Raw genomic sequence first — 17,199 nt, forward strand, 5'->3', positions numbered from 1 at the left:
ATGTAAAAGAACCTAAAGCACCTCTAATCTTTTGTCTAGATTATTACCATAGGTGGCATTATAAAAGTAATATAGAGTAGCCCCTAAATTTCTATCTATACTATGCGCCTCCACTTGTATTAAAAATAATATAGTAACCCCTAAATTAAAATTACCTACATCGGTCATTGTAAAAAGTTCGTCGCTATAAAAAAAATCAAATTACTTATATATTGTTTCTAAGCTACCCATTTCTATGATTACTAATATATAAAAAACTAACTTCATGTATAATGTGTGTGACTATGCGGATTATATATAAACATGTTCATGAATCGATTAACATGTCAAATTCCAAGACAACACATAGCTAAACCGAAGGTATCAACTAAACACATGTCGAGTACACATGAAGATGCGAGCAAAGCTGGAAAATACTAAGTGAATGGAAAAGGATATTAAATAATTGGTAATTAAATCCTAACATAAATGGATAAAGATAAGAAAGTACTATGTAAGTATTCTATTTAGATAAAAAACATAAGAGAATATCAACTCAATAGTGAACGCATGTCAAACACACATGGAACTATGGAAGTGTGATGCAAACATGAAAAAAAATGAATCGGGATTAAAAGTAGATAAAATAATTGTGACCAAATTATATCCCAACAAGATAGAGAAAAAAGAAAATCTTTATCAGTGTTATGTTATAATAAACACATGAGAGATAGTTTTTAACTATACACATGACTAACACACATAACCGTGAGAGCAAAGTGGGCAATTATGAGTGGGATAAAAAAAAGTATATAAAACTAGGTGAGTTCCCCACGCGTTGCTGCGGGAATTTAAGAGTAACTTCAGATAAATTGTGTTAAAAGCTTGCATACTTCATACTTGTATTGTGTAATTTGTGTGTGAACAAAAGGTATGTAGGCTCGCCATAACCATTCTAACAATTAAATTGGAGCCTATTGTGAACAAATTATATAATTGGTACCAATATATATATATAACCCACCTGGCTATCCGATAAACCCAAAATAAGGCATGTGATGAACAGTTCAAATAGGTTTTCATTATCACTATGATCCAAATTCAGATACTTGAGTATCCCTTGTAGATTATCTATGCATGGTATCATAAATGTTATTATTTTATTTATATAAATTTGGTCCAACTTAAGATACTTGGACTTTCTAAGAAAGTTTGAGTTGAGTTATAATTTGGAATTGAGGGAGTATTACAGAGTTTACTTCATTAGTCAGAAGCAAAATGAAAAAGATGAGGAAGACGGCGAAGGCAGCCCTCTAGATCCTGCAAAAACCCTGCCTTCTCGAAGTACTCAATGCTGTCCAACAAAGTTTCCTCCATTTTCCTTGGTTTCCAGCCTAGACTTTTAAGTTTCTCTGACGTAACTGGCGAGACTTCGGATTCATAGTCCTTGTTGTCGCTGCAGCAGAGAGTTGCATATAGTGTAAATGTAAAGGGATGAGAGCTAGACATTCAAGCCCAAATAAACAACAGGGACATCGTAAGAGATTCACCAGCTCACATAATTGTAGTTGGGGTAGGACTTCTTCAACAAGTTCACTATGTCGTTTGTGCTGATCTGATCCGGTGCACAGATGTATCTCCCAGATGATTCCACTTTCTCATATACCAAAAGCAAAGCATCAGCTACGTCACGGACATCAACTATGTTCCAGGGGAGGTTTTTCATCACCCTAGGACCTCCTGTAATCCGGTGGCGGAGCCAGGATTTCACATCAGGGTATTCCATGTTAAAAAAAATTCAATGCAAATATGAGTAATAAGCAAAGTTTAAATATGCTGGCACCCTTCTTCTTCATCTAATTACAAATACAATGCAAAAAAAAAATAGAAAACAAAATCTTTATTCACATTTCTTCGAGCCGAAGCTGGGATGGGGACAGAGGGGAGGGTTGATCAGTCGGAGCCCGAAAGGGAGATGCTCCTCTGCTGCAGGCCGCCGCAGGCTCCTTTCCTAGCGGGCTTCGACACCAGCCTCTGGGGCCGAATAGGCGCAGTTGAGCAGAGCTAGGAGAGGCGAGGGGGGCTGAGGGAGAGAGCCAGAGAGGTGCTACCGTGCCGCCAGTTTGTGCCGCCAGCTGTTTCCGGTTGATGGCTCGATGCGAGCGATGGGAGCACAGAGCGTCAGGAGATGTCAATGGGTTTTTCTGGAATCTATGACTTTGTGGGCTGCTACTGCTAGTTGTTCTATTGGGCTTGTGGGCCATATTTGCAACATCCAGTATACCAACATGCTATACCATTATACATTTGTATATGTATTTGTTTTTGTTCCCAAAACATCGGTATTCCATGGCATACAGGTGCATACCCCTGGCGCCACCCATGCTGTAATCAAGCAAATGAAATGACTGGTGTCAAGAAAACTAATGCACCCTCTGTGATTTTGAGAATGACAAGTTAGAGAAGAAACTCAGGATCTGATTTTAGAATTGAAGTTATCAATGAAAAAATTGGTTCGAAAAATGGCGCTTGCAGCTTGGTATAACTTACAAGGCAAGGTGAATAGATGATGGTTAGGGCTCTTCCCCTAATTCATCAAGTAAACAAACTTTATTTGGGAATCAACGTCCAAACGAGTAACCTAGCTCTCACTAGTTGTTACCAATCTACTGACTCTGATCCCATTAACCACATCAAGTTGGGAACTAGTCACTGAATGCTAGTAAGTTCAACACAATCAAAGGCAATAAATAAAACCACCATGCGAATAATTATCCAATTAATGGATGTTTGAAACTAGCAGGAATATATATAGGCCACCTTTTATAATGTAGATGAGGAATTCACTGGTGGTATTGATCAGAGGCTGCAGGAGTGGACCTAAAACGATACAAGGGCAAACTGTAACAACAAGTAGTTCATTCTTCTCTCCATACTCCAATGCTGTCTCTTCAGCAATTGTCTTGGCAGCAGTGTACCAGTTCTGCAAGCACAACTAGTTAACCCTAACACAATCCTCCCAGACAGCATCAATTGGCAATAAGAATTGATAATAATAAATGGTAAAAAAAAACTAGTTGTGTTAGCAACCAGAAAAATTGATGGTACTTATATGTAAAGAAACTGAAATAATATTACTAACCTCATTCTTAATGCACAAATTTTTGTCTGACCAGCAGCTCTCATCTTTGATTCTACCTTGGGGCCAACTCGGGTTATAATGAACAGCAGCTGTGGATGAAACCACGACAACTTTCTGAACATTATTTGCCGAGCAAGCCTGAAGAACGTTCAGAGTTCCTTTGACAGCAGGAGACAGTACCTCTGACTGCATGATTTTACTCAACATATGTTTAAGACTTTAAGCAGTAAAAGCTTCCATACAGTCAAATTGATAGCAGTAAACCACGGAACCAGACAACCAGTGAATTCTGGATTCACGTACACGGTTCAGAACAAGCGAATTAGGTGTCAATCCGAAGAGATAGGATAGGACCGAAACTTGCCTCAGGATCGAGGACCCTGTCTGCGGGCACAGGGGAGGCGACGTGGAAGACCCCCTCGCACCCGGCGACCGCGGCCGCCAGGGCGTCGCGATCGAGCATGTCGGCCTTAAACAGGAGCAAGCTCTCCGGGGCCCCGTCCAGCCGCCGGAGGTGGGCGTTCTTGGGATCACCTGAAGCAGAGCCAGGCCAGCCGCCATGCATGAGTCCCCAGTTCCCAACGCGTCCACCGATCAAGACGAGCAGCGCACGCTCAGTCACAGACGGCCAGAGCGGCATGGGGGTGTGCATGCTTACTTGGGTCGCGGACAGTGGCGTGCACGGCGTAGCCGCGGGAGAGGAGGAGCTTGACGAGCCATGAGGCGACGTACCCGCCGCCCCCGGTGACGCACACGCGCGGCCGCGGCGACGCCATCCCGCTCGGCCTCACTGCTTCCTCCTCTTCGTCCGTATAATATCTCCGACAGGTTTCCGCTTGCCAGTTGCCACTTCATTGTCCCAGCACCAAAATACAAGGCGCAAATTGACGAGAAGAACGCGCAGAAAGAACCGCCCGGGATGGAGACAAACGACTAAAACGAGTGTGAATTTCCCGAAGGCGCCGGCGCGCCGCCCCGGGCCGGCATGTTTTCTGTAGCGTGGTGCTGCAAAATTCGTGCTGCTGGAATGAAGTGGACCCCATGGGCCGCCAAACAAAAAGGCTGAGGTATATTTGGTCCTCTGAAGGCGTGGCTCAACAAGACCATAGGCCCATCGCCCCTCTGTCTCACATCCAACTCCGGCAACAAGTCCATGACTTTGGGCCATGGGATGGCCCGATCTGGTCAGGATGGGACATAAACCTGTCTCGGTTTGGGTCGATCTTGGCCTTGGCGTCCAATCGTCGAGCCAACCCTAGGTGAGTTCTCGTTTTTTTCTTTCAGTTTCTGATGAGTTCTTTGTTCTGATCTGGTCAGCAAGTTGCATTTGCATAAATGCTCAGATTTATACTCATGGTAATGCATTGGACTAATTTGTGATAGCCTAGGATCCGTGCATAAAGTTTCTTGATGTTTTGCTCGTAAGGAAGATGCAATGCACATGCACGGATGATTCTTTGTAATGGGAATTCCTCTGGTAACAGAGATCTTGAACAAGTTTTTCTTCTTTCCTTTATGTTTGCTACTAGGTTTTCTATTAGAGAAACGCTAGCGTCCGGATGAGGGCTAGCGTCCGGGCGCCGCGCGCCCCCACGAACGCATGTCACTGCGCCCGCCAGCACGCCTACGCCTGCTTCACGCGGGGGCCCGTGCCCTTCTGTGTTCCTGCACCTGAGCGTGCCCATGTGGGTCCGCATCTCAATCTACGTCCGCGCTCGCGCCTGCCGCTCACGCCCCTCCACACCCATGAGCATGCACGCGGGCCCAGCAGCTGCAGCAGGCAGCTACGGCAGATAGGGCCCATTGCCACATGTGTAACACTAGATCTACTTTTGCAACATCTAGATGAAACACAATTAAAACATATGTCCTAAGCAGTTAAAACACTTGCAACGTACGTCTGAAAACACCAGGAAAACATGTGTTTAGCCATTGCAAAACATATACAACATCCAGATAAAACACTTGCAACATATAGAGAAACATATGCAAATGCAACATCCAGATGTTGCAACATATGTGTGAAACATATGCAACATCCAGATAAAACACTTGTAACATACGTTTGAAATAGCTAAAACATTTAGAACAATACACTTGCAACATCCACATGAAATACTTGCAACATGCATATGAAACACTTGAAACATATGTTTGCAACATGCGCTTTCAGTGCAACATCTTCTTGTTGCTTGGGCGAATCGAGGTTCGTCGACGCGGAGCTCGACGCCGGAACGAAGCTCAATGCCATGGAGGTCGCCAGTGCGGAGCTCATCGGTGACGCGGATCTCGGCGGCACAGAGCTCGCCAGTGGCAGTGCACGTAGAGCTCAGCGACGAGGCGTGGATGTCGGCGACGCGGAGCTCGCTGGCAACACGGGGTTCTCCGGTGGCAGCGCGCGTGGAGTTTGCCGGCGGCGCACAGAGAGCCGGTGGGATATGGCCGTGACATGCGCGGGGGCGGGTGGCTATGTGAATTCGAGACGGGGAGGAGATGCACAGGCTTCACGACATCCTTCCTCTCCCTATTGCTTTGAATGGAGAGACAGAGGAGAAAGAGATGAGATGGAATAGGAGAGGATAAGTCTAAATGGCCACCTGACGGGAGTATCAGATATTTGTGTGGTGGAAAAAATACGTGGACTACGTGAGGCCACGTAGCATCTGGCATCTGGGCAGGACGAACGCCAGTGGTGGAACATTAGTTATTGCAGAGTTTTATTAATAAATTTTACATTGTCTCTCTGAAGGGTTGAAAACCCCAATTAAGTTTTGGCTAAAAAATCATGTAAGCAGCATGTACAAAAAATCATGGTGTCAAAAATCCCAATTCTGGTTGTAACAGCTCACAATACCTCAATACTTTTAAATTACAACCCAAACTATCGAATATATGGCAATAGCTTCCAAAGAAAATACATAGCAATTTTTTAGGGAAAAACATCAAAGCGTGATTAACATGTACCCCACAAACACAGATGCCCATGTATACAATCTTATATGCAAGTAGTATTGTTTAGATCGACAAAAGGAGGACTTGGAACTTGTGGGCAGGCATGTTGCTCTTTGGAAACTACCACAATGGAGATCGTTGTCTGTCATGGATGGAGATGTCTATTTTAACTTGTAAGCATCTTGATCTTCAAGAATTATGAGTTTACTTTTGCCGCAGGTGAAGGTATTCTAATAAAGAACTTGCTAAAGCATCTCTCATGTAGTAGTAGATGGTGGAAACTTGAAAGAAAGCCATAAAAGCAACAAGTTGCATCCTTCTTATAGTGCAACAAAAACGTTAGTTGAGAATGAGGACCTTCCTGTTTTGTTGTTGTAGCTGTCTTTGTTATGTATGTTGCTTCCTTCTCTACTAATATATGCCCGGCAAATTCTTGTCAGTTCCTTTTCGAGTTAATAAACAGCCTGTTCGCTTTTTGGTTTCAGCCAGAGCTTATCAGCCAGCCAACAGTGTTTTTCTCTCACAACAAACCAGCACCAGCTGGGCTTATCAGCCTAGAAACCAACCAGCGAACATGCCGAAAGAGAAAACAAGCACAGCAGAGGAGACAAGCAAACTGTCCAAAGGTAGTTTTGTATTGAAAGCATACAGATAAAAGTAGTGCAGAGTAATTGTTATTTGGAGTTTGGTTCACTTGTCAAAATCAAACAAGTGAGCTTAAGTGATTGGATGGAGGTGTGGTCATGTATGTTTTTTTTATGAAAGTGTGGTCATGTACGTAACCACTCAAGTTCAGGCCCTCTCCAACTCAAATTTGGATGCACATTTTTTTCTTGATAAAAAAACACATAGCTCCTCCTAGGTTGGTTACATATATTTTTTTCATTCGCCAGAACCAAAATGAAAAAGATGAGGAAGACGGCAGGGACAACCCTCTACATCCTGCACAAGCCCTGCCTTCTCAAAGTACTCAATGCTGTCCGACAAAGTTTCATCCACTTTCCTTGGTTTCCAGCCTAAATTCTTAAGTTTCTCTGATGTAAATGGCGAAATTGCAGATTCATAGTCTTTGTTGTCGCTGCAGCAGATAGTTGCATATAGTGTAAAAGAAGGGCTGAGAGCTAGACATTCAAGTCAAACAACAGGGACATAGTAAGAGATTCACCAGTTCACATAATTGTGGTTGGGGTAGGCCTTCTTAAACAAGTTCAGCATGTCGCTTGTGCTGATCCGATCTGGTGAGCAGATGTATCTACCAGATGATTCCACTTTCTCATATACCAGAAGCAAAGCATCAGCTACGTCACGGACATCAACTATGTTCCAGGTCAAGTTTTTCATCACCCTAGGTCCTCCTATAATCAAGCAAATGAAATGAGTTGTGTCAAGAAAACTGTTGTACCCGATCAAATTAGAGACGAAACTCAGAAACTAATTTCAGCACTGAAGTTATCATGATAAAATTGGTTCCCTATGCTTGCAGCTAGGCATAAGGCAAGACTGAATATACAGATGGTTAGGGCTCTTCCCTTCAATGCCAATTCATCAAGTACATAAACTTTATTTGGGAATGAACTTTCAAAAGAGTAGCCTAGCTTTCACTACAACCAATCTACTGACTCTGGTCCCTTCTACAACCCATTAACCACATCAAGTTGGGAACTAATTACTGAATGCTAGTAAGTTTCAGACAATCAAAGGCAAGAAAGTAACCATACGAGTAATCATCCAGTTAATCAATAATTGAAACTAGCAGGAATATATACAGGACACCTTTTATAATGTAGATGAGTAATTCACTCGAGGTATTGACCAGAGGCTGCAGGAGTGGACCTAAAACGAGACAAGGGCAAACTGTAACAACAGTTAGTCCATTCTTCTCTCCATACTCCAATGCTGTCTCTTCAGCAATTGTCTTGGCAGCACTGTACCAGTCCTGCAAGCACAACTTGGTGCTTAGTCCTCCCTGGTAGTATTAATTAGCTATATGAATTGATAATAAATTGCAAAATTGATGGGTACTTCTGCGTAAAGAAAGTGAAATAGTATTTCTAACCTCATTCTTAATGCATAAATTTTTGTCTGACCAGCAACTCTCATCTTTGATTTTATCTTGGGGCCAACTAGGGTTAAAACGAACAGCAGCTGTGGATGAAACCACGATAGCTTTCTGAACATTGTTCGCCGAGCAAGCCTGAAGGACATTCAAAGTGCCTTTGACAGCAGGAGCCAATACCTCTGACTGCATGGTTTTTCTCAAGATATGTTTAATAAGGAGTATAAAAGCTTTTATGCAACTATATTAGGCAATAAATCTCAATAGGACAAACGGAAATTAAATGCATCTTGATCCATTCCCTTGCACGGTTCAGAACCAAAGCGAATCAGTGGTGTCAATCCAAAGAGACTGGTCCAAAACTTGCCTCGGGATCATGGACCTTGTCCGCGGGAACAGGGGAGGCGACGTGGAAGACACCCTCGCACCCGGCGACCGCGGCCGCCAGGGCGTCGCGATCGAGCATGTCGGCAGTGAACAGGAGCAACCTCTCCGGGGCCCCGTCCAGCAGCTGCAGGTGGGCGTTCTTGGGATCACCTGAGGAAGCAGAGAGCCAGACGTCATACATGAGTCCCCAGTTCCCAACGCATCGATCGATCAAGACGAACAGCGCATGCGCAGGGGGCGCGTGCTTACTTGGGGCGCGGACAGTGGTGTGCACGGCGTAGCCGCGGGAGAGGAGGAGCTTAACGAGCCATGAGGCAACATACCCGCCGCCCCCGGTAACGCACACGCGCGGTGGCGGCGGCGACGCCATCCCTCTCCACTACAGCCTACAGGGCCTCACTGCTTCCTCCTCCGGACCTCCTCTCCGTCCGTATATCTGCGCCACGGCTTTCGCTTTCGAGTTGCCATTTGCTTGTCCCAACCCAGCACCAAAATACAAGACGCAAATCGACGAGCAAAACACGCCGAATGAACCGGCCGGGAAGGAGACAAACGCGCGGGGAACCTCTTCCGCGAGATTGAGGCCCTGTTCGCGGTTAGTCTGGATTCCACCGCGAATCAATCCAGATGATCAAAATTAAACTTATATAAAATTAAGAGTAGAGTGCACCACTAAACTTGCGCTACTGTATCATCCCGGTCCCTAAGGTTGTCAAACGATCGTTTGGGTGCCTAATCACTGCTATCATCTCGTTTTAGTCCAACTAGAAGCCGACTCGCATTGTAATCTTAAAAAAAAACCCTAATAAGACGCGAGGGCCATTAGAAGGGCCTGGGGCCGCTCCCATCATGAGTCGCGACTCAGGTGCGCCCGCCCCCTTTCTCCGTCACCGCGGTCGATGAGGTCGACGGCGACGGCCTTGGGCGATCGAGCGGAGGTGAAGCGGAGACCACGACGACGATCCACCGTGCGAAGGCTGCAGCGGATAGGATACGACAGTGGACCACTCCATCGTCGAGTTGGTGAACCATGGTGGCTAAGTTGCGGCAGAAAGGGGAGGCCGCGCCGGAGTACGGTAAGTTGATCGCCGACCTCCGCTGTGTAGATTGTAGGGTTCATCGGTTGTTGGTGTATGGGTTCATAGGATGTCTTATGTAGTTGCTACTGTAGTCTTGATTTGGGGCAATTTTTCTAGATTTTTCCTTCTGCTGATCAAAAGTTCAATTTTGTGTTTAATGTAGGTAATGGTAATGATGAGTTCAGTATTGAGTTTCACCATGGAGGGTTCTTTGTTGGGTCTGGTGGACTAAAAAGCTATGTGTATGAGAGAGTGAACTGGTTTGATGGGATTCAGACTGAAACATGGTCAACACTGTGGTTTGAGGATTTTGTCGAGCAGTTAGGATATGAGATGAGCCCAAGGTTCAAGTTTTACCGGTTGTTGCCTCAGAAGACAATAGCTGATGGACTAAGGCTGATAGAATCTTACCGTGATACTATTGTGATGGCCAATATGGTGGACAGGTTCAAGACTGTGATAGTTTATCTTGATCAAGATAGATTTGAAGACAATACATGGAATGACATAGTGCTGAATTCAGTGGCAGAACTACCTAAAGTCTTGAGCCCAAGGAAGGTTAATTAGACCCAAAACCTGGTGAGAAGTTGCATGTGTTTTATACTGATCTAGATAAAGGAGTAGTTGGGCAGAGTGGAGGTCACGGAACATCTGAAGATGAGGACTTCATAGATAGTGATAATGAGGTTTTGGAAGGTGATGAAGAATTATTTGAGGATTTAGTGTACAGTGTTGTGGATCAGAAGAAAAGTAATAAAAAGGCAAGAGGAAGCCAGCTGAAGGGGGTGGAGATAGTTGTGGTAGCTGTTTCTGATGATGAAGACACTGAAGAAGAAGAGTTATACCTTCCTGGTTCATATGGTGAGGGAGAAGACAGGCTTAGGATGAAATGTTGGACTGAAGCTGATGTCAACCAGCCAAGTTTTTCTGTTGGCCTTGTGTTCCCAATAGTAGAGAAGCTGAGGGAGGCAATAACAGAATACAGTGTGAGAAATAGAGTGAACATTAAGATGCCAAGGAATGACCAGAGGACATTAAGGGCCCATTGTGTTGCTGGCAGCCCATGGAACCTCTATGCTTCACTTGATAGCAGGGTCAAATCATTTGTAGTGAAGACATACTATGGGGGTCACAATTGCCATAAAGAGTGGGTGCTGAAGAGATGCACTTCCAAGTGGCTTGCAACTAAGTACATTGATTCATTTCGAGCAAATGATAAGATGAGCATCAACAGGTTTGGTAGGATAGTGCAAAAAGACCTCAACTTGACACCTTCTAGGAGTAAATTAGCAAGAGCTAGAAGGCTCATCATGAAAGCAATCCATGGTGACGAGGTGAACCAGTACAACTTGTTATGGGATTATGGACAGGAATTGAGGAGAAGCAACCTTGGCTCTACATTTTATCTGAATATTTGTGAGAGCACATTTAGTACATGCTACATGTCACTAGATACATGTAAGCGGGGTTTCATGGCTAGTTGCAGGCCCATTATTTGCCTAGATGGATGCCACATCAAAACCAAGTATGGGGGCAGCTACTAACAGCTGTGGGAATGGATCCAAATGATTGCATATATCCAATAGCATTGGCAGTTGTTGCGGTGGAATCTCTTGCATCTTGGAAGTGGTTTCTGCACACTTTGAAAGATGATCTAAAAATTGATAAAACCCAACCATGGACAATCATGACTGATAAGCAAAAGGGCCTAATCCCAGCTGTGCAGTAGGTGTTCCCTGACTCAGAACATAGGTTCTGTGTCAGGCATCTTTACTCAAATTTCCAAGAGAAGTTTAAGGGTGAGGTGCTAAAGAATCAACTATGGTCATGTGCAAGGTCATCTTTTGTGCAGCAGTGGAATATGAACATGGAGAAAATAAAAGCATTGGATGAGGCTGCCTTCAAGTGGCTTGAGATGATGCCTCCCAATACTTGGGTTAGAGCTCTTTTCTCAGAATTTCCTAAATGTGACATATTATTGAACAACAATTGTGAGGTGTTCAACAATTACATCTGTGGGGGATATACCCCTTGGTATCCATAAGACAAAACATGGGCCGCACCATCAGAGGTGGCCCAGCCCACAAGATCAAGACATACGGCACACGGCACTGGTCGGCGTGCACCGCAAGGCTACAATAAGATAATACCAAATATGATATTTTCCTTGTAACCCTACCCCTCCAGAGTATATAAAGAGAGGCAGGGGTCCCCTAGATGATATATCGAATCTGATACACAATCAATACAAAATAACATAGCACAGGATATAGGGTTTTATGTCTGCTGACGGCCTGAACCTGTATAAATCTTATGTCTTGTGTCTCTGTTACCATCTGGTTCGTATCACGCACACCTCCATCGATTCATCTACTACCATTGGTATACCCCTCGGTAAACTGCCGACTAGATTTCATCGATAGTGGCACGCTAGGTAGGGGATGTGCCTGCTGATCCCGTAATGAACCAGGTGGCGAACCTCAAAATCAACGTTGTTTTGTCGCAACTCGTCCTGATGCGTTGGCGTTCTTTGACAACCTGATGAGACTCCATGTCGACACATCCTACGGTGACACCGTAACGTAATCTCATGGTCTAGCCTTAGACGGCCTACGATGGAGTCGAGCAGCCGGTCGCGAGAGCTGCACGGATGGAGCCAGTCAACCGACAACGAGGAGCTGCACGGCCACGAAACGCACGACATCAGCAAGATTTGAGACCCTGAAGGCAAGCAAGGATGCATATACATGCATGAACGACACAAGCCACCTACGGAGTGATTTTCCCTATAGCTCGTCTACTCGCCAAGCTATGTCAGATCGGCTACTGCTCATCTATGTTTCCAACACGAAGACTAAGGCCACGTCCGATCTGCATCACCACACAAGCCAGCAACGAAAAAGGGGGCATACTCGATCTACATATGGCAGGCTAACTAGATTGAAGCAATGCACGCATATACATGTATGTTGTTCGATGGCTGATGTGCCTCATCTTCGAGCCGATGCCCCGTCCACAAGCTGCGCCAAGGTCGATCCGTAGCAACTCGGCTTCCCACAGCATCGTGTTACCCCTCGTACCACCGCGTGATGACACGCCGAGCTGCACCCACGCAGGAGTCCTACCCCGACTCGATCGTACATATGTGATGACTGCTGCTCATCATCGTACCCATCGACGCCCACTTACCAAGATTCAATCTACATGCAAGCAAATAAGGAGCCACCGTTGTGTCTTACAGAGCCATGCAAGCAAGCAAATTTTGCTTAGTCTACATCACCATGATGTGGAGATGATGCAAGCAAGCAAGCCAAAAACGATCAACGAAGATCTACATCCTCACCTGCTTTCAACACGAGATGGCCACCGTCGAGCTGCGAGCGAGCCATTCGTGGTGTATTTGTCTACTCTGACATCCTACACATCGACTACTCCGCTTGACCGTCTATCAAAATGCCATGTAGTATCGCTTCTCCGATCAGATCGAATGTGGCTACGTCAACAATCTCTTCGAAACTGGTCTACCTAAGGCCGACCTGCACCATAAGGATGACATCGCCTGGACTACTCGTTCCGACGCCAGCTGCATCGCAATGATGATCGCCGCATAGAATGGTGCTATGACGACCACGGCCGCCGCCATGACGACAGGCCAGAGAGCTCCAACCCCGACCAAATAACGTCATACGGCGCCGACCAGACGTTCTATCTAAAGCTAAGTCACGCTTTAACATTTTTCTAAATATTCCCCAACCTTCATATATCTCCATGATGTCTCTCTGATCTGTTTTCTCCATGTTTGTTCTCCAAACGATTTTGTTTCATGTATACCATCTTAAAGATGGCATACAACTAAGTCTAAGGCAAATCCCTTAACAGTCATGTTGACGCTCGGATGTCCCTAGAGATGGCCCTGTCTCTGGCTTCTCCCTACACATGCATGAGCATCTGCCCTCTATGTTACGGGTGGTCGGCAGCGGCTCCTTGGTGACGCTTTGTTCTTCCTACACGCACACGGGCCCCGCGTAATAGGCTAGCTAGAGCTAGAGACTCAGCTACACACTAACTGGTCGGACGGTTTATATTAAATATAAACACATCTTCATAATAACACTAAGTGTTCACACCAACTGATCGTCGAGCTGCATACGCCATTTCATCACCATTGCTGATTCTTCTCCGGAGTTCATATATTTTATTTTTATATCATGTACTACCCATTCTACACATTTGTTTCGTAGGGGCACGGCTCGGTCAACGAGCTTACGCTCAGGGATTGGACAAGATGATCATTGTCCGGGTGGTCAGACCATCTATCAGACAGACTTTACCGCCAACCAACTGGTCAAACTGCTCGGCGATCACTCCTGCTCGGCGCTTACTCCTGCTCGGCGCTCACTCCTCCTCGGCGTTCACTCCTGCTCGATGTTCACTCCTGCTCGATGCTCACTCCTGCTCAGCGCTCACTCCTGCTCGGAGTTCACTTCGCCGCTGACCAGTTGGTTGAACTGCTCATCGCATGGGCTTCATCGTCAGCTACGCTAGGGGCTCGCTAGCTACGCTAGAGACTCCTCGGCGTTTGAATTCTTCGTGCAAGTGTCACCAGCTAAGTTGGGGACTCCTTGGTGCTCGGATTCTTCGTGCAAGCATTACCAGCTAAGCTAGGGACTTCCTGGGTGGTTGGATCTTGCTACATCTCATAGGTGTGTTATCCACAGTTACAAACAGAGACATCATTATATAATCCAAACATTTAATCATCCAAAGAGCACAATGCAACCACAATGAACATCACAATCAACATAACATGTCCTGCACAGTCTAAATAGTCCACAATGTCCATATAGTCCCAAATAGTTACAGGAAAGTAAATATAAAATCCATAATAGTGTATACTAACATCTACCACAACCCTCACAGCCTCCTTGTCTTACCCTTACCCTTGTGACCGAGAGCGCTCATACCTGGAGTGTAAGGGTCAGGTGGACGGCGTCACCTAGTGCCTAGAGGCTGTGTAGGCTGAGTCGAGGGAGCGTCATGGAGCTGAGAGGGGCCAAGCTCCTCATGCCTCTGGTCCACATCGTCCTCGTCCTCGTCCCCGTCCCCTGTAGCTGCTTGGCTAGAGGAACCTAAGCCTCCTCTGCCTGTGGAAGGAATGTACACATCTTGCGTCGTGTCTGTCCTACAACCACAACGAGCAGCCGAACAGCGTAGCCGACATAACAGCCTCTGTTGTACAAAATTATGTTAACTGAAAGAATATAACGTATTAATAATATGTTTGAAAGAATATTTTGAATCTTACATCTAGAAAGCTACACATGTCGTCGTGCCTGACTCTAGGTCAAAAGTGCTCAATGTCTTCAATGAAGCATTTGAGTGTATTGCCCTACAACAAAGTTCTTAGGAATAATACTTCTGAACAGATAGCAATAGGTTTTGTTTTCTTTTGTACAAGAATCTAACATATTATAAGGATGATATGGCTCGAAGGTGGCACTAACTAATGTATTGGTATGCAACTTAACGTAGAAAAATAAGGCAATTGACTTACCACTCTGTCCAAGATTGGTCCTGCCTCCACCTGCCTTCCTGCACGAGTAGATTGGTCGTACGCCGTGTCTTCATCGTTGGAGGACTCGATGTCGGTGTAGTCATCTTCTGTCCATTGTACCCTCAGCCTGCAACATGTCACACGTTGGTACCAAGTTTGGTACCGCCTAAATTCTCAGTTCATGTGCGGCTTGTTGTTCTCGTCCACGTTGTTGTGCATCTCCTCCCATTGCTCAATGTAGAACTGGTGGTGCTTCTCCTAGTCAAAAATCTTTCTGTCCTTCTAACGATCCAACCTACACGTATGTCATCATTACTTGAATCCATGTACATGTCACCATATTAATAGAAATGGACCATCACGAGACATTTGAAATAGCAAAACACTTGTGTAAGTCAACGCCAGTCGAGAACGGAGTCATTGGCCAAAGCAGTCTCACTCTAAATTGGCGTGCAACTCTATCTTGTAGGTGGAACTCAATAGCATAGAAGCAGAATAGAGGGCACCTCATCTTATAGAAGTCGTCGTCGAACCCACAAATGTTGCTCAACTGAAAAGGAAGTGCCCCCTCTCCATCGTACGACTCCCACTCCACCTGCAACATGTCCAAATAAGATGTTAGATGGTATACTAATCCATTTCAAACCAGTATGGGAAATAAAATTTACTTACACTAGACGATGTGAGCGTGTCTAGCTCATTCGTGAACTCAATGTACGCCCACTCTAACCTTGTGTGTGGAACCCTGACCTAGTCCCAAAGGTATGCCCACGTCGGCTGTCGATGTGGAGACTGACCTTGGAACCACTCACGACGAGCTAGAACCTCTGGACGACCAACTAGAAGACGAGCCCACATCCATAGCTAGAGCAGGTACACGCATCCACCAAGTGACGCTGTGGACGAAGTCCGACAACACCCCTCGCACAGCTGCCGGTATAGAAAACCCAAGACTACAGAGCCCTAGCTATAGTGACCCGCCTAGTCCCAGTCACTGAGGCAGTGGACCCACATCCAGGATACAATGTCACCCATGGCGTCGAGGAAGAGAATGTAGGCAAACAGGTGTAGGATCCACGCCCTGCAGTAGTACCAAACTATCTCCTCATCTACCTCCTCGGAGCACTATGCGAACTATTGCCGGAGCCAGGAGATGAGAACTCTAGAAGTACGAGCCCCTTGCTCGCCAAGCTCACGCCTAAGGAAGGCCTCCACTCATGCTCTCCAGCCTTCTGACCTGCACTGCCTGGTGATTGGGTTGCTGTGAATCCTTAGGCCTAGCATCTTCTGATAGTCCTGGAGCATGACTATCATCTCCTCAAAAGGTAGGTGGAAGTTGTGAGTCTCCGGCTGCCACCTATATTTTAGAGAAAGCAAGATTACATGTCAAAAAGGCAAGCGCATGAACAAATGGCCATGAATGGAGGCAATGATTGAATATAACACCTGTCAACCAACGTAGTTATGGCCGCTGAGTTGAACTTGGGTAACCCACGACGAACCTAAAAAGAGATGGCATCTAGGCCAGCTCTTTGGAGGAAAGGAGTGTATCTATCATTGTACCGCATGTCCAAGAACCCATTGTGGGTTCTAGGACGAAGGAGCGGAAGGTCCTGTATGGAATAAAACATAGTCTCCTATTACTTCATGAACACATGTACGCTCACCAAAATTTGAACAAAACATATAGATTATTACCTGTCCCTGTGCTATGAGACGTCCTCGGTGGGTCGCCTCGTACGTCGGGTCGAGCAGGTGGAATTGCGCCATCCTACAAAAAAAGTCAATGAATTAGAAATTCAATATACAATGAAACATAAACTTAGAAATGTACAAGTAATTGACACAATTACATGCATAAATTGAGACATGCATAATTAATTAAATTAATACGACAAATATGAAATAATAAAATCAACCAATAGTCGCACCTCACAAATCTGTCAATGGCAACTTCATGAATTGTGGCCAAGTCTACCACACTTGCTGCACTCGTACTGATCGGGGTTAGTAACAAATGGGGTTCCTCTTCCATGCCTCGTTCATCCGG

The 17,199-nt window shown here is 45.5% G+C and overlaps 2 protein-coding genes and 1 pseudogene across 4 annotated transcripts; 1 reads left to right on the forward strand and 2 right to left on the reverse strand.

Moving 5' to 3' along the window:
• Nucleotides 1-1,143: 1,143 nt before the first annotated feature.
• Nucleotides 1,144-3,963, reverse strand: LOC136552041 (cinnamoyl-CoA reductase CAD2-like). The gene is made up of 6 exons (XM_066543587.1): nucleotides 3,780-3,963; nucleotides 3,486-3,655; nucleotides 3,122-3,307; nucleotides 2,800-2,962; nucleotides 1,530-1,719; nucleotides 1,144-1,435 (listed from the first exon to the last, which is right to left on the reverse strand). The coding sequence occupies exons 1-6, from the start codon at nucleotides 3,895-3,897 to the stop codon at nucleotides 1,243-1,245; spliced, it is 1,020 nt and encodes a 339-aa protein (XP_066399684.1). The 5' UTR covers nucleotides 3,898-3,963; the 3' UTR covers nucleotides 1,144-1,242.
• A 2,328-nt stretch (nucleotides 3,964-6,291) lies between these two features.
• Nucleotides 6,292-9,122, reverse strand: LOC136552042 (phenylacetaldehyde reductase-like). Of its 3 annotated transcripts, none has more exons than XM_066543590.1 (6): nucleotides 8,766-9,122; nucleotides 8,497-8,666; nucleotides 8,130-8,315; nucleotides 7,907-8,039; nucleotides 7,239-7,428; nucleotides 6,292-7,151 (listed from the first exon to the last, which is right to left on the reverse strand). In XM_066543590.1, the coding sequence occupies exons 1-6, from the start codon at nucleotides 8,884-8,886 to the stop codon at nucleotides 6,956-6,958; spliced, it is 996 nt and encodes a 331-aa protein (XP_066399687.1). In that variant the 5' UTR covers nucleotides 8,887-9,122; the 3' UTR covers nucleotides 6,292-6,955. The 3 variants fall into 3 exon arrangements, with proteins under 3 accessions (XP_066399687.1, XP_066399685.1, XP_066399686.1); XM_066543588.1 differs by having other exon boundaries at nucleotides 6,294-7,151; nucleotides 7,847-8,039; XM_066543589.1 differs by having other exon boundaries at nucleotides 6,298-7,151; nucleotides 7,847-8,009.
• Nucleotides 9,123-9,546: 424 nt separating this feature from the next.
• Nucleotides 9,547-11,639, forward strand: LOC136548782 (uncharacterized; annotated as a pseudogene).
• Nucleotides 11,640-17,199: the final 5,560 nt, after the last annotated feature.

This window comes from Miscanthus floridulus, chromosome 4, assembly GCF_019320115.1.
Source record: "Miscanthus floridulus cultivar M001 chromosome 4, ASM1932011v1, whole genome shotgun sequence".
NCBI lineage: Eukaryota > Viridiplantae > Streptophyta > Magnoliopsida > Poales > Poaceae > Miscanthus > Miscanthus floridulus.

Bases quoted from the DNA above. Each gene is read 5' to 3' on its own strand.
- LOC136552041 (XM_066543587.1), bottom strand. From the start codon at position 3,897: ATGGCGTCGCCGCGGCCGCGCGTGTGCGTCACCGGGGGCGGCGGGTAC. The intron at 2,963-3,121 runs GTTAGTAATATT...TTGTGCTTGCAG, and splicing joins ATTTGTGCATTAAGAATGAG to AACTGGTACACTGCTGCCAA. The intron at 1,720-2,799 runs GTGGCCTATATA...ACCGGATTACAG, and splicing joins CCTCATCTACATTATAAAAG to GAGGTCCTAGGGTGATGAAA.
- LOC136552042 (XM_066543588.1), bottom strand. From the start codon at position 8,886: ATGGCGTCGCCGCCGCCACCGCGCGTGTGCGTTACCGGGGGCGGCGGG. The intron at 8,316-8,496 runs GCAAGTTTTGGA...AAAACCATGCAG, and splicing joins ACAAGGTCCATGATCCCGAG to TCAGAGGTATTGGCTCCTGC. The intron at 7,429-7,846 runs GTGTCCTGTATA...GCTTGATTATAG, and splicing joins ACTCATCTACATTATAAAAG to GAGGACCTAGGGTGATGAAA.